General features: G+C 50.0%; 4 protein-coding genes and 1 long non-coding RNA gene across 14 annotated transcripts; 4 read left to right on the top strand and 1 right to left on the bottom strand.

The window, feature by feature from the left end:
- The first annotated feature begins 679 nt into the window (after nt 1–679).
- MDP1 (magnesium dependent phosphatase 1) lies at nt 680–2,161 on the top strand. The gene is made up of 6 exons (XM_058738646.1): nt 680–814; nt 928–988; nt 1,058–1,168; nt 1,509–1,616; nt 1,707–1,792; nt 1,959–2,161. The coding sequence occupies exons 1-6, from the start codon at nt 778–780 to the stop codon at nt 2,048–2,050; spliced, it is 495 nt and encodes a 164-aa protein (XP_058594629.1). The 5' UTR covers nt 680–777; the 3' UTR covers nt 2,051–2,161.
- CHMP4A (charged multivesicular body protein 4A) lies at nt 2,142–6,687 on the top strand. Of its 5 annotated transcripts, none has more exons than XM_058738643.1 (7): nt 2,265–2,379; nt 2,582–2,720; nt 4,338–4,487; nt 4,576–4,753; nt 5,489–5,597; nt 5,768–5,903; nt 6,337–6,687. In XM_058738643.1, the coding sequence occupies exons 2-7, from the start codon at nt 2,609–2,611 to the stop codon at nt 6,393–6,395; spliced, it is 744 nt and encodes a 247-aa protein (XP_058594626.1). In that variant the 5' UTR covers nt 2,265–2,379; nt 2,582–2,608; the 3' UTR covers nt 6,396–6,687. The 5 variants fall into 5 exon arrangements, with proteins under 5 accessions (XP_058594624.1, XP_058594626.1, XP_058594628.1 ...); XM_058738645.1 differs by lacking the exon at nt 2,582–2,720 and adding an exon at nt 2,947–3,034 and having other exon boundaries at nt 2,287–2,379; XM_058738644.1 differs by lacking the exon at nt 2,265–2,379 and adding an exon at nt 2,947–3,034 and having other exon boundaries at nt 2,591–2,720.
- An 855-nt stretch (nt 6,688–7,542) lies between these two features.
- TSSK4 (testis specific serine kinase 4) lies at nt 7,543–9,837 on the bottom strand. 4 transcript variants are annotated; one of them, XM_058738625.1, is made up of 4 exons: nt 9,613–9,837; nt 9,029–9,243; nt 8,250–8,643; nt 7,543–7,897 (listed from the first exon to the last, which is right to left on the bottom strand). In XM_058738625.1, the coding sequence occupies exons 1-4, from the start codon at nt 9,835–9,837 to the stop codon at nt 7,733–7,735; spliced, it is 999 nt and encodes a 332-aa protein (XP_058594608.1). In that variant the 3' UTR covers nt 7,543–7,732. The 4 variants fall into 4 exon arrangements, with proteins under 4 accessions (XP_058594608.1, XP_058594607.1, XP_058594611.1 ...); XM_058738624.1 differs by having other exon boundaries at nt 7,543–7,824; XM_058738628.1 differs by having other exon boundaries at nt 8,250–8,613.
- A 308-nt stretch (nt 9,838–10,145) lies between these two features.
- Nucleotides 10,146–11,088, top strand: LOC131517000 (uncharacterized). The gene is made up of 2 exons (XR_009264335.1): nt 10,146–10,195; nt 11,002–11,088. It is a non-coding gene; the product is annotated as an uncharacterized LOC131517000 (long non-coding RNA).
- A 3,717-nt stretch (nt 11,089–14,805) lies between these two features.
- Nucleotides 14,806–20,651, top strand: TM9SF1 (transmembrane 9 superfamily member 1). Of its 3 annotated transcripts, none has more exons than XM_058738618.1 (6): nt 14,806–14,928; nt 15,353–15,714; nt 16,511–17,132; nt 17,419–17,604; nt 18,890–19,163; nt 19,984–20,651. In XM_058738618.1, exons 2-6 carry the CDS (start codon nt 15,370–15,372, stop codon nt 20,375–20,377), a joined length of 1,821 nt encoding a protein of 606 aa, XP_058594601.1. In that variant the 5' UTR covers nt 14,806–14,928; nt 15,353–15,369; the 3' UTR covers nt 20,378–20,651. The 3 variants fall into 3 exon arrangements, with proteins under 3 accessions (XP_058594601.1, XP_058594600.1, XP_058594599.1); XM_058738617.1 differs by lacking the exon at nt 14,806–14,928 and adding an exon at nt 14,947–15,057; XM_058738616.1 differs by lacking the exon at nt 14,806–14,928 and adding an exon at nt 14,951–15,094.
- The last annotated feature ends 39 nt before the right edge of the window (nt 20,652–20,690 follow it).

Here is a 20,690-nt window from a genome sequence, read left to right as displayed (position 1 = left end):
GACAACGGAAGGGAATGTGCCCTTAGGGGGATTATCAGACTGTAGGAAAGTCAGCTCTAAGTGGTGTGGAGCCAGTTCTTATCAGCTCAGGAGATCTAATTATTGTCATCTCTTCCCAACCCCATAATTGATTTCGTGCTTGTAGCTTGAAATTGGCCATGATAGGAATATTTACAGAAGCCAAACAATACAAATCAGCCCCTCCCCCGAAACTGGTTGTTACACATTTACCAGTGTACTACTGATGTAGGTAGTAGAAACCAGGAGAGTGAATTCTCTCCCATTGTAGCCCTACTGGACATTTGGGCCCGGTTCAAGAAAGGCCTCAGGGGCTTCACAGACACTACGATGTTTATGGCTGGAATGCGGGGGAGGGCTCTGGGTTCTGGAGAGAGGCGGATTCGGAGAAAGGTTGAGTGAAGAGTGACAAAGCTACGAATAACTTAGGTCTCAGCTGGTAAGATAAAATGAGAGAGGTGTCGGATGAAAGGGCTCCCTTCCCTGGCGTTTCTAGCCGATTCCCGCCACGCTGGGTGGAGAAGAAAGGGAAGAAGGTGTCTCGGAGAGATGGACCACTGCGGTCCCGTGGGTGGTGGCGTGGGCACTTAGCTACAGTCCTTCCCACGCTCCGCCGTCAGGAGGCGCTCTTGCGCGGCCTCCAGACCCACGGCCGCAGCTCCGCGCGGCGACGCTCTAGTCGCTGTTTCTCTAAGGCAGGAGGGGCGGTTTGCAGCCGCAGGGCCTCGCCTCGCATCGCGCAGCCTGCCAGCGCCGGTCATGACGCGGCTCCCAAAGCTGGCGGTTTTCGATCTGGGTGAGGAACCGGCCCGGGGAGATTTGCGGCGTGCTCTTCTTTTCCAAAGCCCCGCTGCAGTTCTCGGGGCCTTGCGCACTCCGAGCCTGAGCCCTCCCTCCGTCCTCCCGCAGATTACACGCTCTGGCCGTTCTGGGTGGATACGCACGTAGACCCCCCGTTCCACAAGGGCAGGTGAGGCGGCGCCGGGGAGGCCGGGTCCGGGCAGGGCCGGCCTCCGCTGAGCGCGCTCTCGCCCTCCAGCAACGGGGCCGTCCGGGATAGGCGGGGCCAGACCGTCCGACTGTATCCAGAAGTGCGTGACGTCCTGGAAAGGTTGCAGGGCCTTGAGGTACCCGTCGCGGCCGCTTCACGGTAAGGAGAGCGACTGAAAAAAAGCTGTCGGTCTCATGCTGAGAGACGCATGCATGAGGAGGCGTCTCGTGTAACCCCTTGGCTACAAAAACTTTGGCGGTGCGGATTTGCACGTATTTGCATATTTTTCTAATTGTACCCTTTCCTGTGCCTTTTATTTATTAAACCTTGACTGGCTTAGCGCCGCCTGTGTCAGACGGGAAGCCTAGGGAATCGAATAAGGACCGAGGGTGCCTACTTATCCTGGAAAAACAGCAAGTTGATTTCCCCTTGGTTAAACATAACTTGGCTTGCAGACCCTGGCCCTGCTGATCCCATCTATTATTACACCTTTTTGCAGAACAGGGGAGATTGAAGGGGCCAACCAGCTACTGGAGCTCTTTGACCTTGACAGATACTTTGTTCATCGGGAAATCTACCCAGGCAGCAAGGTCACCCACTTTGAGAGGTATGCAGAGATAAGGTAGAAGCTGGGAGGCCAGAGAGGCTGCAGGAGCTAAGAAGCCAGTGTGGTCACCCCCTGCCCTGCCTTGCACAGGTTGCAGCAGAAGACTGGAGTTGTCTTCTCCCAAATGATCTTCTTTGATGACGAGAAGCGGAATATCCTAGACGTCAGCAAACTGGGTACAGAGTGGTGAGATTAGCCTTTTGGGGAATGAGGAGAAAGGGTTCCTAGGAGCGGTTAGATAGATAGGTCCAGGATGGGTAGCTTGCATGCAATTTTGGGGTGCACCCAAAAAAGGTGAGAGTAACAACAGGCTTGATGAAATGTGGCTTCTTTTCTTTCTAGGAGTTACCTGCATTCATGTCCAGAATGGAATGAATCTTCAAACCCTAAGTCAGGGACTGGAGACATTTGCAAAGGCCCAAGCTGGGCCCTGAGGTCCAGTCCTGTGGATGAGCCTCATTTGAAGCATAAAACTGAAAAGAAATCACGAAGGCATTTTCAGGTGTATTTGTAAATTATTAAAGTATGTTTGTGTGTGACAGAAATCTTCTGGCTGGTTTTTGTTTTTCTAGCTTTGTAGCCGGCATTGGCTTTTCGGAGGTGCCAAGACCAGAGCGAGTGGAATTAGACTTCATCCGGCTCTGCCAAAGAAACTTGTGGCACACCCGACTGTGGCCCCCTTGTGCTCACACCATCCGCGCCCCAATTCCTGAACTCTGTCAAGGGCCGGGAGAACTCTTCCACTGGCCCCAAGAAGTGGGATGTAAGACCCTGCACATTCCCTTTCAGGAAAACAAATACTGTGCTTTTTGGGGGGGTGGGGGTGGGGCGGCCTTTTTAAAGAATCAAAAACGGAGCGGCCGCTTTAAGAGGAGCGAATGGGTTGGGGGCTGGTGGCTCGGGTCACGTGGCAGAAGTGGCCTCGTTGGCTCATGTTGATGATGTCGCCGCGGTGCCCCAAGGAGGGATTGGCCCAGGCCGGTCTCTGAGCGATGAGACCGCACCCTCCCGGGAGCGAGGCGGAAGTTGCAAGAAGCCGCGGAGAGGAGGCAGGAGAGGCAAGGGTGGTGGAGATGAGTGGTCTCGGCAGACTCTTCGGGAGGGGTGAGCCCGGGTGAGCCCGGTGGGCTGGTGGTGCTGGCCAAGGGGGTGTGGGGAAGGCCATGGCCCCCGGCTGTCGCGAAAACCCCGTCCAGGGCCCAGGCCTCCTCACGTGCCAGGAGGCCCCGCCTTGTCAGGCTGTCTGGCTCTGGCTGTCTTCCTTCCCCCGCCCCAGGGAGAAGAGCTCGGGGTCGGGCCCGAACGTGAATGGAGGGTCCCCACTGTTTAGGCTGGGGAGTTGAGTTTCCGACTGTCATCATCTAGTCCTTTCCAAAACACTGGTGCTTCCTTTATGCTGGCCAAGGGGGGAATCCGAGGTGATGAAAAAAGATTGTCTACTTAAAATTCCCATCTGGTGGGGGGAGACCAGCAAAAACTGGTAATAGTGTAGTGTGGGAACTCCATAATGGAGATGTTCCTAAAAACTAGGGGGAGCACAGAAGAGGCGTGAGGGGTTGTGATCCAGAGGGCTAAGGTATGCCAGGTGGAGAATTGAGGTACTCCAGGGGGGAGGTAACTGTGTGCAAAACAGGCAGGAACGAGTATGGTAGTAATGCTTAGGGGAAAGAGGAGTTCTGGCTGGTGGGTGTGTGTGTGCGTGTGCGTGGGTGTGCGCGCGCGCGCACATGCCCACGCCAGCTGAAGAAGAGGAAAGTAGAAGTGTGGATGGAGAGGTGAACAAGGGCCAGGTCAAGAAGGGCCTTGTATTTCTCATTAAAGTTTTAGATTTTATCTTGCAGGCAATGGAGAGTGTGAAAGGATTTTAAGCAGGCAAGGGCCTGCCTTATTAATTTTAATTACTGTCAGAAGTGCAGAAGATGAAGGGGAAAATGGAGATCAGATTTTTTTTTTTTTTTTCTCTACCCCCTGTACTTCATTCAGTTTGAGGGTGTGGAGTTAGGACCTTGGGCATCTCCTAGGACAGCAAGTGGAACAGCGATTATAAAAAGTGACCAAACTCCAGTGGGGATGTGCTCATAGGAGGGCCATGCATATGTGGCAGCAGGGGGTATATGGGAACTTTGTATCTTCCACTCACATTTGCTGTGAACCTAAAACTTCTCGTGGGCGGGGGCTGAGGGGGAAGCCTGGGAATGACTTGAAAGGCAATTTGTTTTTTGTTTTTTTTAATTTTTTTTTTTAACGTTTATTTATTTTTGAGACAGAGAGAGACAGAGCATGAATGGGGGAGGGTCAGAGAGAGGGAGACACAGAATCTGAAACAGGCTCCAGGCTCTGAGCTGTCAGCACAGAGCCTCACACGGGACTTGAACTCACGGACCGCGAGATCATGACCTGAGCGAAGTCGGCCGCTTAACCGACTGAGCCACCCAGGCGCCCCGAAAGGCAATTTGAAATAGCAAAGAATACTGGATTTGGAAGTCATACTGCCACATTTCAATTCCTGCTCAATTCTCTCTAGCTGTGATTTTAAACAAATGATTATTTAACACATATATGCCTGTTTTTCACATTTGTAAAGTGAAGATAGTATATTCATTATAGAGAGTCATTTCGGGATTAAGAGTAAGACAGGTGCCTAGCACACACTCTGCGCTCAGTGATTGGTGGCTAATATATTTCCTCCACACAATATGGGCCTGCTTGATTGCACTCCAGGGAAGAAGGAGAAGGGGCCAACCCCTGAAGAGGCAATACAGAAACTGAAGGAGACAGAGAAGATATTGATCAAGAAACAAGAGTTTCTGGAGCAGAAGATTCAACAGGAGCTACAAATGGCCAAGAAGCATGGGACCAAGAATAAGAGAGGTAATGGGGGAGAGGTGCCAACTGGGCGGGCCCAGGTGGGAAGCATAAGGGCTTCTGGCTCTGATGCTCAGGGTGTGGGCTGGGTCAGCTGCCCTACAGGCTTTGCGGAGGAAGAAAAGATTCGAACAGCAGCTGGCACAAACCGATGGGACATTATCTACCCTGGAGTTTCAGCGTGAGGCCATTGAGAATGCCACCACCAATGCAGAAGTGCTTCGGACCATGGAGCTTGCTGCCCAAGGCATGAAGAAGGCCTACCAGGACATGTGGGTATGGGGGGAGGGAAGCAGGGGGCCCAGGCACTGGGGAAAGTAGCTTGGTATTTTCTCTTGACTCTTAAAACCTCTCAGAATGTAAATTTATAGATGTCTGTGACAGCTAGACCTCTGTCAGTCTCCTTGCTTCTTGGAAGATCTCTTTGCTGGCTGAAGCATTCTAGGGAGGGAAGAGGATTTTCCTAATTAAAAACAATTTTTTTTAATGTTTATTTATTTTTGAGAGAAAGAAACAGTGTGAGTGGCAGAGGGGCAGAGAGAGGAGACACAGAATCGGAAGCAGGCTCCAGGCTCCGAGCTGTCAGCACAGAGCCCGACGCAGGGCTCAAACTCAAAAGCAGTAAGATCATGACCTGAGCTGAAGTCAGACACTCAACTGACTGAGCCATCCAGGTGCTCCTTTTTTTTTTTTTTTTTAATTTTTTTTAATGTTTATTTATTTTTGAGAGAAAGAAAGAGTGTGAGTTGGAGAAGGGCAGAGAGAGAAGGAGGGATTTTCCTAATTTTTAAAGATCCTTCAGGAAGAGGAGCACAGCCTATTCTCCCCAAAGTGGCTTCTTGCCAATTCTCAGCCCAGACTTGCTTCCACATAATTTCCCGGGGATCTCTTCTGATAGCCATGGATTTATCAGTCTGAGGCCACAGACAGGAGGGTGTTCATCCATGCAAGATGGGAAAGTCAGGAGCGTTGTTGCCTGATTTCATAGCTATATATCTTGTTCTCAGGGACATTGACAAGGTGGATGAACTGATGGCCGACATTACAGAACAACAGGAGGTGGCCCAGCAGATCTCAGATGCCATTTCTCGGCCTGTGGGCTTTGACGTGGATGAGGTGATTGGAGCAAGGGGTCAGGGAATATTGGAGAAAGCATGAGACTAGCCGGAAGGAATGCCCAAGAGAATCGTGGGGCAAATTTGGGAGGGGGGATTCAAAAATGGTATGTTTTCGGAAGTAGACATTTCCTTTCTTCATTTTTAAGAGTCTTCTTGTCCCATGTCCAGGATGAACTGTTGGAGGAGCTAGAGAAGCTGGAGCAGGAGGAATTGGCCCGGGAGTTGTTACATGTAGGCGACAAGGAGGAAGAACCCCCCATCAAACTGCCCAGTGTACCTTCCACACATCTACCTGAAGAGCCAGGTACTCAGGGTTATTCTCTTGTCTCAAGGACTTGAGAGGGTGGGATAGATATGGGGAAAGATTATATTCTTCTTACATCCTGCCTCAAAGGAGCCAGGCAGAGAGGGCTGCTGCTACAGTTGCACAGGTTGTGGACTGCATAAGGGTACCTGGCTGAGGGGGAATGAAGACTAAGTCCAGCCTCTGCCTCACTCAGCAAGCTGTGTACCCTGCTGTGGGGCTGCAAGTGCTGGGAGAAAGAAGCACATCTTCCCAATTTGTACAGAGCTGCTCTGGGAATTTGCAGCAGCCCAGCAAGCAGAAGGACCACACCTTTACGTTCTTTGCTGAGGGAGAGATGTTTCAGCAGACTCTCAGTGTCACAGCAGGGGATTATTGACGTTGCCAAAGCCCTAATACTTCTTTCTTTCTCCGGGTATCCTTGTCCCCCAAGCTCCCAAAGCGGATGAAGATGAAGAAGCACTAAAGCAGTTGGCTGAGTGGGTGTCCTGATGTGTCTGGGCTTGTTTTCCTGGCGCTGACTTCATTGGTCTCTTTTCCTTAAGTGCCAAGTGCTAAGCTAAAGGAACATAGCCTTTTGGGGGGGTCCTGCTGAGGGTGATAGTGACCCTGCCTGAAAAAGGGTTGTTGCCCTCCCCTCCCTGGCTCAACTCTGAGAGAGAATGTTGGTGCAAGAGGAGCCCCTTGGCTTCCTTCTCTTTGATAACAGGTACAGTGCCCTTGTTCCCAATAAAATCAGGCAGATGGAACCCTAGTGTTTATACTGCCTCATCTACGCCTGAAACTCTTCCCTGGTCTTTGGAGCTTTGTTTCAAGTGATGAATCATAGTGGGAGTAAGAAGGGGCATTGGAACATAGAGAAAGTGGGCACTGACAATATCTTGACCTACTATGTTCCAGGCATGTACTGTTTCATCTTTCACATTGGTTTGTCCTAGAGTTGCCTGGTGCTGAGGTTAAGGTTAACCTTATTATATATAACTGCCACCTATTATTTATCTTGGGACCATGTGGAGCTGTCTCTGAGTCTTCTCTCATTGCTTTCCCCCAGTCATGCCTCTGCCAAGACAGCCCCATGACTTACTACTCATTTTTGCTTTGCAAAGCCCATTTTCAAGGGCAGGGAGGGAGAATACAGGGATAAAGGAGCAAGGAGCTTTGCATTATTCAGAACCCATAGCTAACAGGCTTGGTTTGAACTGTCATTTCTGTTTCTAAGAGCAATAGTGTGCATGATTCACTCGGATCGTTTCAGTCGTGGTTAAGGTGGCATTTGAAGGAAGGAGAAGAAACCAAGGCATTTCACACATCCTGATACCCATTTCTAAGAGAGCAAATAATGCCATCCCTTTGGTTATAAACAGGGAGAGCCATGGCCAAACAGCAACCAGGGCCTCTGCCCAATGCACAGAGATGTGTAATAATAAGCATTTACTTAGAATAATGAAACTTCCCGAAAGGGATGTTCATCTGAGCACCCTCTCCCCTGAGCCACATGTGAGCTATATACTGAATTACAGTGTTGACTTTAATAGGTGTCAAGATGACCAGTTACAGACTGGTTAGAAATCCACCTCTTGGACTCAGTAGTGTTCCCTGCTAGTTCCCTTGAGGAAAGAGTGTCTTTGACTCCAGCTGATGAAACTAAATCAGGTATAGATTTATTTTTGGTAGAAAAGATCGTTAGCCCCAGACCCTCCTGCTTTGCTCCTCTCTCAGCTCCCTCCCTTAACCACTTTTAGGTATTGATTTCCAAGGACTGGTGCCGATTAGTGGTGCTGGGGGGTTGGCACATGGCCTCAAGCAGCCTGATCTCATGGGTGGGTTGCTCAGGCTGGAACTTGAGCACCCAAGGATCCTTGATGATGTCCAGGATGGTGGCACGCTTGGTGGCTTGGCACAGCGTCTGGAAGACCAGGTTCTAGGGCAGGGGAGAGAGAGGTCTTGGCTGAGCTTGCCTCCCATTGTGCCACACAGGCAATGAGCAGTTGGACCTGAGAGAGAAGCAGGATAGCCCATCACACCACTCTGGTAAAAGGGGGTGTGGCCCTGATTTGATCCTGATGAGCCTGGCATGTAACTCCCTGGAGCAGAAGGGAAGGAAGCGTTCCTTGGGGGGAAATCCTTGCCTTATCCTCCTGAAACCAGCTCATCACTCACATCTAAGGTGTGGAGCCCAGGAATGGCCCTTTAAGCTCCCTCCCCACCAACTACTCTGGGGCAGGGGCTACAGTGTGAGACAGTGATGGTGGGGAAGAGCCTCCCCCGGGGTGGGGAGGCCTACATTAGGTATTCCCTCCCTGTGGGTCATCCCTGAGGCCTCAGCCCTCCTGGGGGAGCCAGCACCTTGCACTCCTGGGAGATGGAGTAGTTAGGTGGAAAAGTGACCTCCTTTTGAGTCTCTTTCAGCAGCTTTAAGAGATTGGTGTCATCAAAGGGCAGCCGGGCCACCACTAGAGTGTAGAGGATGACGCCCATGCTCCAGGTGTCAGACAGGAAAGGGTTGTAGGGCAAGCCCAGCAAGATCTCCGGGCAGGCATAAGCAAAGCTGCCACAGTAGGTCCGGCTGAGGTGGGTAAAGCAGTTCATATGGCGGTAAGAAGAGCTACCATGCACAGTCTGGTTAGAAGGCACCATCTTGGCGAAGCCAAAGTCCGATATCTTCACGTTCTCCCACTTGTCCAGCAACAGGTTCTCCAACTTTAAGTCCCTACCAGCAGCAGAAAGGCTGGGGGTCAGGCTGGGGAGAGGGCTTAGTATTAGACCAGGAGCTGAAGGGCCAGGGGTCAGAGGCTAGAGATGGAAAAGGCAAAGTGGGAGACAGGTGCCGTTATGAGGACACAAGGTTGAGAGGAAGGAACCATGGAGTTAATGAGCAGAGCCCAAAGGTGAGAGAGGATGGTACCTGGGGACCAGCGAGGGCTCATCATTGTAGTTCACAGAGTGCTGTGTTCACGGCGGGTACTACATAAATGTTCTTGACCAGACAATTAAAATAGAGGGGATGGATGGGCCTAGATAACTGAGGAAGGCCAAGGGAGGGAAAAAGAGGGCAGAAAATGGAAAATATGCATAAAACCCCCTTGAGAGCCCAAAGGCCCCAGCCTGGGTGGCAGCGCCCTCACCGGTGCACGATGCCCTTGCTGTGCAGGTAGGCGATGCCCAGGGTCATCTGGGAGAACCACTTGCCAGCATGGGGCTCAGAGCAAGCCCCATAGTGCTGGATCCATTCAAGGACGTCACCACCCTGAGCCAGCTCCAGAATGATGTATACTCGGGATGTGGTTTCGATGGCCTGATAGAAGTTGATGAGGTACTTGTGCCGCAGGACCTTCATTACCTGGCCCCGGAAGAGGGACCCATCAAACCTGGGAAGGGAGAACCCTGGCTGTGCTCCCAGCCCTCCTACTGTCCTGCTTACTAAGAACTTACTAAGAACCTAACTTACTTAGAACTTTGCAGCAGGATTAAACCCCAGAGGGCTGGTGGTTTGTGGGCAGACCCTATGCTTTGTACTTTTACTTTGTGAGGCGCTGGAGGTGAGTGGGTGGGTGGAAAGAGGTTGAATTTGTATCATCTTCCTGCTGCATAGTAAGACATTCACCCGATTTGGGGTTGGGGGTGGGGTTCTGGCTCTACCCCCTCCAGACCATGCCCAGAAGTCTTAATGAGTTTGGTACCAGTTCCCTCTTCTAGCCCCCTTTCCAACCTGTATCTCACGGGGCAGGAACTTGTTAAGGTAGTCCTCAGAGGCCTTCTTCTTTGAGATGATCTTGACAGCCACCATGATCTTCTGCTTTGTGTAGTAAGCCTCATAAACCGTCCCATAGGAGCCATTGCCAATGACCTTGCCCACCTCGTAACCATACTCCTCCATGACAGAGCGGTAGGCTGAGGTGGGTGGTGCTACCTCCAGGGTGTCTCCCTTCCGCATGGTGTTGGGCTTTCTGAGAGCAGGGAGCTTTGCTACTTAAAAGCCTATTATCTGCTCAGAAAGCCATGAGGGCTAGGGTACCAAAGTAAAGTTAGTCTTTGAAAGCTTGCCTATATAGTCACACAAGTCTGGGATGCTGGGCTCAACTCTCACTAGAAACGTGGAGGGGGAAGAAGGGAGAAGCAGTTCTTTTTGTCTCCACTAGCTGTTGTTACTTCTTTCTCCTCCTGGTTACGGAACTCCTCAAGGTCCCATGTTCCACATACATCACAATTCACCTTCTTTCCACCACTGGCCATAAGACTTGAGAATGAAGTGCACTTTGGAACATATTCCTAGAGGCAACTTCTGCAATTTGGTGAGACTCCCCCCACCCTGCCTGCCCCCGCCATAGATCTAATCCCTTCAACCATTCATGTTTATTGAGCACCCACTATGTACCAGGCTGAGTACTGGGATAAAATAATAAGACCAATAGAGACCCTATGCTCCTAGAGTTTTATTATCCAGCATGAGAAACACACGTGTGAGAATATTACAGAGCATTATAAGGTGTTGTAGAAACATATTCTAAGGAATCTTAACCTTAAAATGTTTTTCTGGCTTAAAACAACCACCTTTTTTTTTTTTTTTGCAAGTTGAGCTGGGCTCAGTTGGGTGGTTCTTCCAAGTGGTCTCATCTTTGCTGGGATCGTTTGTTTCTGCTGCATATGGTCTCACTATCCACCAGACTAGCCAGAGTTCCTTCACACAGTAGCACTGAATTTCAAGAGAAAAAAAAAAATCAGAAATTGTATGATCAATTGAAACCTAGGCTCCAAAACCACAAAGCATCACTTCCATAGCTTTACACCAGTAAAGACGGTTACAAGATTACAAGGATCACTCGGATTGAAAGGTGGAATAGATTCCACCTGATTCCACCTCTGAACCTTGAAATGCATTCTTATCTTGCTTTCCATGACCTTAAATTCTGTAGTATTCCTCCTATCCCTCTGGCCACTCCTCACACTTCACTGGAGCCTTATCTTCTGTCTGTCCCTTAATCATACCGTGAAGGTTCTACCATAGGTCTTATGTCCTCATCCTTTAGGATCTCCCCCATTCCCCACACCTTATTGATTACATCCATTTTGACTGCTCCTAATCTTGTCTCTATCTCAGATGTCTCTGGAGTTCCAGATCCAGCATCCAACTGCTTGCTGGATTCACATGGACATGTTTGTATCTTCCACGTGCCATGTCCAAAACTGAAGTCTGTATGTTCTTGCCCTAGATTTCCTCTTTCTGTAAGTTCTATACTAGTTGTTTTCAGTTCACACACCCAAATGTCACCTGGACCCTTCCCTCTACCTCGGCCCCTACATCCAATCTGTCACCAAATTCTGTCTCTTCTACCTCCTAAGTATTTTTAACAATATGTTTCAGGCTCCCGGAGCAGCTGTCACTGCCTTAGCTGAAGCCTCTTTCAGTTCTCAACTGATTGCTCTGGCAAGCTTTCTGCTCCCCTCCAGTCTTCACCCTCAACTCCAAGGTGTAAATCTGATTTTATGCCCACTTGAAACAATTCAGTGTGGGGCGCCTGGGTGGCGCAGTCGGTTAAGCGTCCGACTTCAGCCAGGTCACGATCTTGCGGTCCGTGAGTTCGAGCCCCGCGTCAGGCTCTGGGCTGATGGCTCGGAGCCTGGAGCCTGTTTCCGATTCTGTGTCTCCCTCTCTCTCTGCCCCTCCCCCGTTCATGCTCTGTCTCTCTCTGTCCCAAAAAAAAAAAAAAAAAAAAAAAAAAAAAAGTTGAAAAAAAAAAAAAGAAACAATTCAGTGTCTCCCCATTCTCCTCAGGATCAAGTCCAAATTTATATGTATATATATGTATTTATATATTTATATATCTGACCCTGCTTACTTCTCCAATTTTATCTTTTAACCTGCGTGCAATGCTACAAACAGAATTACTTTTCCTTCATTGCTTTCTCTGTCTGGCAAACCCCTACTCTCCCTTCAGGACTTAGCTCATAAGCTGTTTTAAGGACACCTTTACCAACTGCTCAAGAGCAAACTGGATGTTCCTCCCTCCTGGGTGCTCCCAGAGCCCCAATACTTTCTCTGTCACAGTGCCTGTAACTGTGTTTTTTTTCTGCTTGCATCTCCCACTAGGCTGTCAGGGAGGTCAACTGGCAAGAAGAGGGAGATGAAGTCAGAGGTTTGAGAAGAATGGGTTGTGCAGAATAAGATAGCTGATCTGGAAAATGAACAGGATCACTGAGCAGCACTGGGGGTCCAACTGAGGTTAAAAACACAATTTATAAACACACGATTTTAACACAGTGTTAAGATTCATCTTGGGTATAGGTGCTTGAATACTGACAGTTCTTGAATATGAACCCAAGATTAAGGTTTCACTTGGCAGCTGGAATGAAACAATAATAGAAGAGAGGCATCAAGAACACAGTCAAGAATGTGGCTGAAATGATGGAATGCCAAATCTAAGCTGCATGGGTAAGGAAGACAAGCTAGAAAAATACAGGTTGCAGGGAATGACAGAGATTGTGGTCACTGAAGGGTTAACCTGGATTTAAGACTGTGGGGGGGGGATGAGGGGGTGGGGTGGGGGTGGGGAGTGGCACTCAGGAAAGAACAAGGGAAGAATCACATTTCTATCTTCCAAAGCAAAACAACTCCCAACAACAGATTATGCCATAGACTACTGGTAAATTCCTATTTACTGACAGCCTGCTGATCCTGCTGGCAGGATGGTTCCAAAGTTTGTTGGAAGCCTAATCTACATCCTCGATCTACCAAGATGAGTTGTCCAGGGCACATCATGGTAAGGAGGGCCACACAACCCCACCCTCTGGATAGTTGGCTGGCCCTTGGATGGGCAGCCTGGTGGCAGCTGTGTTATCATTGTGCAGGGGGCATGTCCAGGGGGTAAACCAGTTCATTTGAAAAACATTTATTAAGCTGCCGACTTTATACGAAAGCACTGCTAAGGATATCAAGATGTATAACTTAGTCTTCCTGTGAGTAGTTAGCAATTAACAAGGAAGAGAGACACATAAGAAGTAAAATAACAGTCCAGTGAGGTAAAGTGCTATAATCAAAGACTGGAAGATGTAAAAGCAGGCTTTATAGGGGAAGCATTTGCACTGTTAGAAGTCTCCAGGCAGGTAAGTAGGGAATGGTAGACTGGGAAGTCTAGGCAAAAGGAGCTACATAAGCTTGTAGACTTGAGAGAACACGACATTGAAGATTCCAGTTTGAACACAGGACAGGGTTCCAAAAGGGTAATGTACCTGGAGAAGTAAAGATCCAGGTCTGACAGGTCTCATATGCCAAGCTTTTAAGAATTTATCCTATGTACTCATGGTCAAATTTTAGTCAAAATCAAAGCCTGTTAAAAAATAATGACCAGTCACCCCCTCCTCTAAGATCCTGATTTGGTGGGACCCAGGTCTCTATGTTTTAAATAAGCTTTTGGTTCAATCTGATGAGCACCAAGATTTCAGAACCACTGTTGCTGGAAATAGGACACATATTTTTAAAAAAATCTTTATAGCAGCAGTATGGAAAATGGATCCAAGTTGGGAGGTGACCAGGACACTAGCAAGGTGGCTATCATGGTAATTTAGGTGAGAGAGGGTGGGACCTGAACCAAGGCAGCTGCAACGAGGGCAAGTATTGGAAAATATTCAGGAAATAAGCAGGAGGGCTTGGTGGCATTGATCTGAAGAGGATGTCCCCTGGGGACAGGGGAGTGAGAGAGTCCCAGATTTCTGACTTCTCTAAATTACTTTTCTAATTACAAAATCCACTGATTATCTAAAAAACTCAATCCCCTACTTCCTGGAACCTCACCTCCTCCTACAGGGAGGTGAGGCACTACTTCTTTACCCAGGGAAAGGGAAACTTAAATCTGCATCCTTACATGTTGCCCCCAAGTGGCCAAACGGAAGTCACTGCCCCTGGGTCTGAGCTTCAAAACTCTCCCAATGGCAGATACCTTTAAAATGGCCAAGACAGGCAAGGGTAAACTTTTCCAGAGTAATGTGTAATATAAAATTGAGAAGCCCAAACGCGTGCGCGCGCGCGTACACACACACACGTAAATAACAAGAACACCGAAAAAGTCGAACGTATGCCAAGATTCTTTGCCTGCAGGTTAACAATAACCCTGCCAGGCTGCCCAACTCACCCGGTAAAAGGGCTGACACCCTGTCTCTTTGCGTGTCTCCGCACCAGACCTGCCTCAGTCTTGCCTGTCTTCGAACATGGGACTGTCATTATTTGGCCGGGGAGGCCTCCAGCACAGCCTCGGGAAGACATTTTTACTTATGTATTTATTTTTTGGCGGGAGGCCACTCGTGACGGGTTGGAAGAGGAGCAGTGAAATGAGATGCAGATTCCAGGACACTTGCACGTACTGTGCCCTCGATGTCCCAGCACAGCGACGCCCAAAGTCTCACCTCCGCCCGGGTTGGGGGCCATCAACCGCCTCTCTGAGCTCGCCCTCTGCATTCGGTGGCGAGACCCACCGGTTCAGCCGGCAAATGCTCCTGGGCGTCCACTAGGTGTAGGCCCAGCCACCAACCGGGCTCCGTTTCCTGGACAGTTACTGGTCGCGTGCGGCGGGCACGGCTCTCCGGCCTCTGCCGGCAGGTGCCCCCAAGTCTTCCCTGGGACGGGCGAGCGGCCCTGCAGCGACTCTTACCCCAAAGTGGCGTCCGCGTCCCCGCAGCCAGGCCTCAGCCTCAGTCCCTGCCCAAAAGACCGTCGGCGGAACAGCGCACCGGCCGCAGCATCGGGGGCGTGGTCCCCACTAGGCTCCAGAAAAGGAGCTTTCCGCCCGGCTGAGGTCCCCGCGGGTGAGGCGGAAGTGGTAAGACTGACGTGTCCCGGGCTGCTCTCCAGATCGCCGGGAGGGCCCACCTTCGGGGGACGGGCTAGCCGGGCCTTGCGGGCTCTCCAGAGCTGGGCCGGGCTCCCGACTGGAGAAAGCTAGTCGGCGAACACTTAACTGAACTCAGTGCGGTCTACCGTATGGTGTGGCAACAGCCGCTGCGATCAGGCACCGCGGCGGCCAACCCCGTGGAGGTCGGTCGTCAGGTCCTTCCCGGGCCGCCGCTAGCGCGCCGCTCAGGGGGGAGACCCCGGCAGGAACCCAAGGGCAGCTACGGGGCCGCAGAGGCCGCGGGCGCCGCCTCGGCCAGCCCTTCCCGTGCGGTGAGGACCCCGCGGGGGCCGCGGGAAGGTGCCTGAGGTGCGAGGCCGCGTGGCGTTGCCATGGAAACGGGCTGGGGCGCGGGGAGGTCCCGGGCAGGCGGGCTGCGGGAGGGGGGCCCCAGACTCAGAGAACAGGAGAGCAAAGGAGGACAGTGTGACAGTGTTGTCTGGGGGTCGGGAGGCGGCCTCCCGAAGGAGGGTTGGAGAACCCAAGGGGAGGAATTGGAGCGGTTCGAACGACTTGACCTGGGGCGTCAGGAATTGGTTTCCATAACTGCAGGACTCCCCCAAACAGGTTCTGCTGCCTTAAGGATGACAGTCCTAGGGCACCCGCGGAGTTGGAGCTACCAGTGGTTGTCACTTCTGATGCTGCTGCTGGGCACAGGCCATGAGCCTGGGGTGGAAGGTGTGACACACTACAAGGCCGGTGACCCCGTCATTCTATATGTCAACAAAGTGGGACCCTACCACAACCCTCAGGAGACTTACCACTACTATCAGCTTCCGGTCTGCTGCCCTGAGAAGATACGACACAAAAGCCTTAGCCTGGGTGAAGTGTTGGATGGGGACCGAATGGCTGAGTCTTTGTACGAGATACGTTTTCGGGAGAATGTGGAGAAGAGAATCCTGTGCCACATGCAGCTCAGTTCTGCACAGGTCAGCCTCTCCACATTGGCTAGAAGTCAGCCCTCCCTCCCAGGGACTAAACAGTGTCTTACAATTTATGGTCTTATAGCACCTTTATGGAAATGATCTGACTTAACTCTAACTACAATCCCACCAGGTAGTCAGGACAGGTGGTATTATTTGCATTCAGTTGAGGAAGAAACATACTTGCTCAAAAGTGACTTTCCAAGACCACATGGATACTGAATTGCAGAGGTGATATTAGAGCCCAGGGCTCCGGACTCCAGGCTGCTCTGTTGGTAATAAGGTCCCAACTATCACTCCTATATAGTTGTTTCCTTCCATACTTACCTCTTGGCTTTCTTAACTGGCTCCTTTACACTCTAATCTTTCCTGTGATGCTTTTTTTTTCTTTAGCAAATCCTCTCTTAGGGCACTTTAGTCTACTCCAGACCTTCTGACACCTTGCCTTTCTCCTTTTTCTACACCTTAACCCTGTCAAGTCACATTGCTCGTTTTGGAGAATCCCAGCATACTAGGTTCTAACCTAGTGGTTCTCAGCAGGGGGCAATTTTGTCTCCCAAGGGATATTTGGCAATGTCCGGAGATAATTTTGGTTGTCACTGCCGGGATGGGGGCTGGAGGGGGGGGTGCTACTGACAACTAGTGGGAAGAAGCCAGGGATGGTACATATTACAGTGCACAGGACAGCTCCCCACAATAAAAATTATCTAGCCCAGAATGTCAGAAGTGTCCAGGCTGTGGAACCTTGCTCTAACGCTATGCCTGGGGAGGCCGTATCTGACTCCTGACTTGCTCTTTGTAGGTGGAGCAACTGCGCCAGGCCATTGAGGAACTGTATTACTTTGAATTTGTAGTGGATGATTTGCCAATCCGTGGCTTTGTGGGCTACATGGAGGAGAGTGGCTTCCTGCCTCACAGCCACAAGATAGGGCTTTGGACCCATCTGGACTTCCACCTAGAATTCCACGGAGACCGAATTATATTTGCCAATGTCTCTGTGCGGGACGTCAAGCCCCACAGCTTAGATGGGTTACGACCTGATGAGTTCTTAGGCCTCACCCACACCTACAGCGTGCGCTGGTCTGAGACTTCAGTGGAACGTCGGAGTGACAGGCGCCGTGGCGATGACAGTGGTTTCTTTCCCCGAACACTGGAAATCCATTGGTTGTCCATCATCAATTCCATGGTGCTTGTGTTTTTACTGGTGGGTTTTGTGGCTGTCATTCTCATGCGTGTGCTTCGAAACGACCTGGCTCGATACAACTTGGATGAGGAGACTACCTCTGCAGGTTCTGGTGATGACTTTGATCAAGGTGACAATGGCTGGAAAATTATCCATACAGATGTCTTCCGCTTCCCTCCATACCGTGGTCTGCTCTGTGCTGTGCTTGGTGTGGGTGCCCAGTTCCTGGCCCTTGGCACTGGTGAGGTGATAAAAATTAATCAGGGATTTCTCTCAAGGGGTAGAACTAAGTTGGTGGTTTGTTCTGGAAAGATCTGCAGATCTTCTCTTCTTACCAAGGTGAGAGGCAAACCTAAGGGGTGGGTGGCTTTAACAAGCATGTGTATATTCAGTTGTGGGTTTGCTGAACAACAGAATTAGGGGATATTGTTTTCCTTGGGTCTGGGAGAAAGGGGGATGATTCCTCTGAAGTTGTCAGAAAAGGGACAGGGGAGACCTGACACAGGCTTTCCACTACTACCCTGCAGGCATTATTGTCATGGCGCTGCTGGGCATGTTCAATGTGCACCGTCATGGGGCCATTAACTCGGCAGCCATCTTGTTGTATGCCCTGACCTGCTGCATCTCTGGCTACGTGTCCAGCCACTTCTACCGGCAGATTGGAGGCGAGCGTTGGGTGTGGAACATCATTCTCACCACCAGCCTCTTCTCTGGTGAGGACTGCCCTTTCCCTGGTGGGCTGGCCTGGCGACTGAGGGTTTAGGAACTTACAACACATCATGGAACCTGGGATAGAGTTAGAGTAAGGCCTTAAGGGAATGAAAATGGGCAAAAGAAACAAGAAAACCATTCAAAAGACAAGACTGCATTTCTTTTGCATAGTTTAAAAATTAAGTCCTTAAAATATTCTAGGCAGCATGGTAAGCACTCTGCATGCCTTCATCACATTTAATCCCCACAATAGCCCTATGCGGGAGTTAATATTGTCCCCATTTTTACAGATGAGGAAATTGAAGGCTGGTTAAGCAATTTGCCTGAAATTACACTCCTAAGAGGAAGCAAACCAGGTTTCAGATGCAGGCAGTCTGACTCTAGAGCCTGTATTCTTAACCATTATGTTAAGAGTGAAATAACACTCCTTCTCGAACATATTTCTTGATAGTCCCTTTTTAAAAGGTTTTTTGGGGGCACCTGCATGGCTCAGTCGGTTAGGTGTCCCCCTCTTGATCTTGGTTCAGGTCATGATCTCAGGGTTGTGAGTTCAAGCCCCACATTGGGCTCTGCACTGGGCTTAGAGCCTACTTAAAAAAAAAAAATTTTTTTTAACGTTTATTTTTGAGAGAGAACATGTGCACGCATCAGTGGGGGAGGGGTAGAGAGAGGAGGACAGAGGATCTGAAGTGGGCTTTGCACTGAGTAGAGAGCCTGATATGGGGCTTGAACCCACAAAGCATGAGATCATGACCTGACCCAAGGTCGGACGCTTAACTGACTGAGTCACCCAGGTGTCCCCGCGAAAATAAGTTGTTTTTTTTTTTATTTGCAGGAGGCTACCCCACTCTAGCCTTACAAGCCAACTTGTCCTTTCAAAGGCAGCAGTAGTAGTATGCATTTTGAACCTTTCGTGTTCCCAATCTTGAGTGTCTGATTTATACTCCATCACATTTATGTTTGAAGAGGATTTTCTGAAAATAGGGCCTTAAGCCAAAGGAATGGGTCATGCTAGGAATCACCAATGCTACAGCAGAACAAGCCCTGGGAGGCAGGTGGATTGTGTTTCTCTTTGATCATTATGTAACAGCTGCCTTGACCCTTAATGATAATGGATGGGGGAAGGGATGTTGGTAAAATAAGGAACTGAGAACTATGGGATGCGAAAAGGTGAGGTCAGCTTGGGAGCAGGATGCTTCACCTCTCTCCCTGTTAGGTCTAGTCAGAGTGAGTGGCCCCAGGGATGTTCCTACAGCTGACCCTCCTTCTGGGGACCCATCCCTGCAGTGCCTTTCTTCCTGACGTGGAGTGTGGTGAACTCAGTGCACTGGGCTAATGGTTCGACACAGGCTCTGCCAGCTACCACCATCCTGCTGCTTCTGACGGTTTGGCTGCTGGTGGGCTTCCCCCTTACTGTCATTGGAGGCATCTTCGGGAAGAACAACGCTAGCCCCTTTGATGCACCTTGTCGCACCAAGAACATCGCCCGGGAAATCCCGGCCCAGCCCTGGTACAAATCTACACTCATCCACATGACGGTTGGAGGCTTCCTGCCTTTCAGGTATCCTCCCTTTATGCTCTGGCCATCACTCTCAGGTTCCCGACTTTAACTGTCTTTCTCAGTACCCTGACCCAACAAGAGTGATGATCCCTGGTTCAGGTGCACAATTAAGAGATCATTAAATAGTTCCTCCTGTATCCAAGCAGGACTCAGCTTAAATCAACTCAAAGATGAGGGTGGCTCACTTATAAAGCTCTCCAAAGACATTGCTCCGTTCACTGCCTTCCTGGTTTCTGACTTTAGTGTCCACAGGCACCAGCTGGGGCTTAAAGCCCATGTGATTGCCTGTCCAATTTTTTGAGTACCTCTAGTGCCAGGCAGATAATATAGAGCAGAAAATAAAACAGACAGGATCCTTGCTCTTAACCTATCAGGGAAGCTGTTCTTTTTTTTTTTTTATAATTTTTTTTTCAACGTTTTTTTATTTATTTTTGGGACAGAGAGAGACAGAGCATGAACGGGGGAGGGGCAGAGAGAGAGGGAGACACAGAATCGGAAACAGGCTCCAGGCTCCGAGCCATCAGCCCAGAGCCTGACGCGGGGCTCGAACTCACGGATCTCGAGATCGTGACCTGGCTGAAGTCGGACGCTTAACCGACTGCGCCACCCAGGCGCCCCAGGGAAGCTGTTCTTGAAATGAGCACAGCTAGTCATGGGTAAAAGAGTCCCCACGGAGCCAGGAACTATAGGGCAGGGAGTGGAGTGGACCCACTTTCCACAGTGTCCTGGTAACATGGAGGGGGTGGCTGGATTTTGACCTGGCCACTGTGCTGGCAGTGCACAGCCCTTTAATGCTGTGTATCCTCTCTTCTCTTCACAGTGCCATCTCTGTGGAGCTGTACTACATCTTTGCCACAGTATGGGGTCGGGAACAGTACACTTTGTATGGCATCCTCTTCTTTGTCTTCGCCATCCTGCTGAGTGTGGGGGCTTGCATCTCCATTGCGCTCACCTACTTCCAGTTGTCTGGGGAGGATTACCGCTGGTGGTGGCGATCTGTGCTGAGTGTTGGCTCCACTGGGCTCTTCATCTTCCTCTACTCGGTTTTCTACTATGCTCGGCGCTCCAACATGTCAGGGGCAGTACAGACAGTAGAGTTTTTTGGCTACTCCTTACTCACTGGTTATGTCTTCTTCCTCATGCTAGGCACCATCTCCTTTTTTTCTTCCCTAAAGTTCATCCGTTATATCTATGTTAACCTCAAGATGGACTAAGTTTTGGGTGGCAAAACTATTGATCTTTTCTCCCATTCTTCACGTCCAGAGGCCCACTGATCTCTTACCAACGTCTCTTCTGATTGACTGAATTGTGTGATGGCATTATCTACTTCCCCTTTGCCCTTTGGGCCCCTCTTCCCCCCGGAGGGCCTGGAAATTACAAATCTCTATTATATAAGGAGTATATATTTGAACTTTTTAAGTTGCCTTTAGTTTTGGTCCTGATTTTTCTTTTTACAATTATCAAAATAAAATTTATTAAGAAAAAGGATCCTGTAGTTGGAGGGTTTGGTCTGGATATAGGAACTCT

The sequence above is a fragment of the Neofelis nebulosa genome, chromosome 7 (assembly GCF_028018385.1).
Source record: "Neofelis nebulosa isolate mNeoNeb1 chromosome 7, mNeoNeb1.pri, whole genome shotgun sequence".
Lineage (NCBI taxonomy): Eukaryota > Metazoa > Chordata > Mammalia > Carnivora > Felidae > Neofelis > Neofelis nebulosa.
The sequence above is the reverse complement of the archived record's forward strand: the minus strand, read 5'-3'. Positions and strand labels throughout refer to the sequence as shown.

Bases quoted from the DNA above. Each gene is read 5' to 3' on its own strand.
- MDP1 (XM_058738646.1), top strand. From the start codon at position 778: ATGACGCGGCTCCCAAAGCTGGCGGTTTTCGATCTGG. The intron at 989-1,057 runs GTGAGGCGGCGC...CTCGCCCTCCAG, and splicing joins CCCCCGTTCCACAAGGGCAG to CAACGGGGCCGTCCGGGATA. The intron at 1,793-1,958 runs GTACAGAGTGGT...TTTTCTTTCTAG, and splicing joins CCTAGACGTCAGCAAACTGG to GAGTTACCTGCATTCATGTC.
- CHMP4A (XM_058738641.1), top strand. From the start codon at position 2,142: ATGTTTGTGTGTGACAGAAATCTTCTGGCTGGTTTTTGTTTTTCTAGC. The intron at 4,488-4,575 runs GTAATGGGGGAG...GGGCTGGGTCAG, and splicing joins TGGGACCAAGAATAAGAGAG to CTGCCCTACAGGCTTTGCGG. The intron at 5,598-5,767 runs GTGATTGGAGCA...TCCCATGTCCAG, and splicing joins TGGGCTTTGACGTGGATGAG to GATGAACTGTTGGAGGAGCT.
- TSSK4 (XM_058738624.1), bottom strand. From the start codon at position 9,837: ATGCGGAAGGGAGACACCCTGGAGGTAGCACCACCCACCTCAGCCTAC. The intron at 8,644-9,028 runs GTGAGGGCGCTG...CCCTCTCCCCAG, and splicing joins AGCAAGGGCATCGTGCACCG to CCTGACCCCCAGCCTTTCTG. The intron at 7,825-8,249 runs GTGCTGGCTCCC...CCCCTGCCCTAG, and splicing joins CCATCTCCCAGGAGTGCAAG to AACCTGGTCTTCCAGACGCT.
- TM9SF1 (XM_058738618.1), top strand. From the start codon at position 15,370: ATGACAGTCCTAGGGCACCCGCGGAGTTGGAGCTACCAGTGGTTGTCA. The intron at 17,605-18,889 runs GTGAGGACTGCC...CCATCCCTGCAG, and splicing joins CACCACCAGCCTCTTCTCTG to TGCCTTTCTTCCTGACGTGG. The intron at 19,164-19,983 runs GTATCCTCCCTT...TTCTCTTCACAG, and splicing joins GGAGGCTTCCTGCCTTTCAG to TGCCATCTCTGTGGAGCTGT.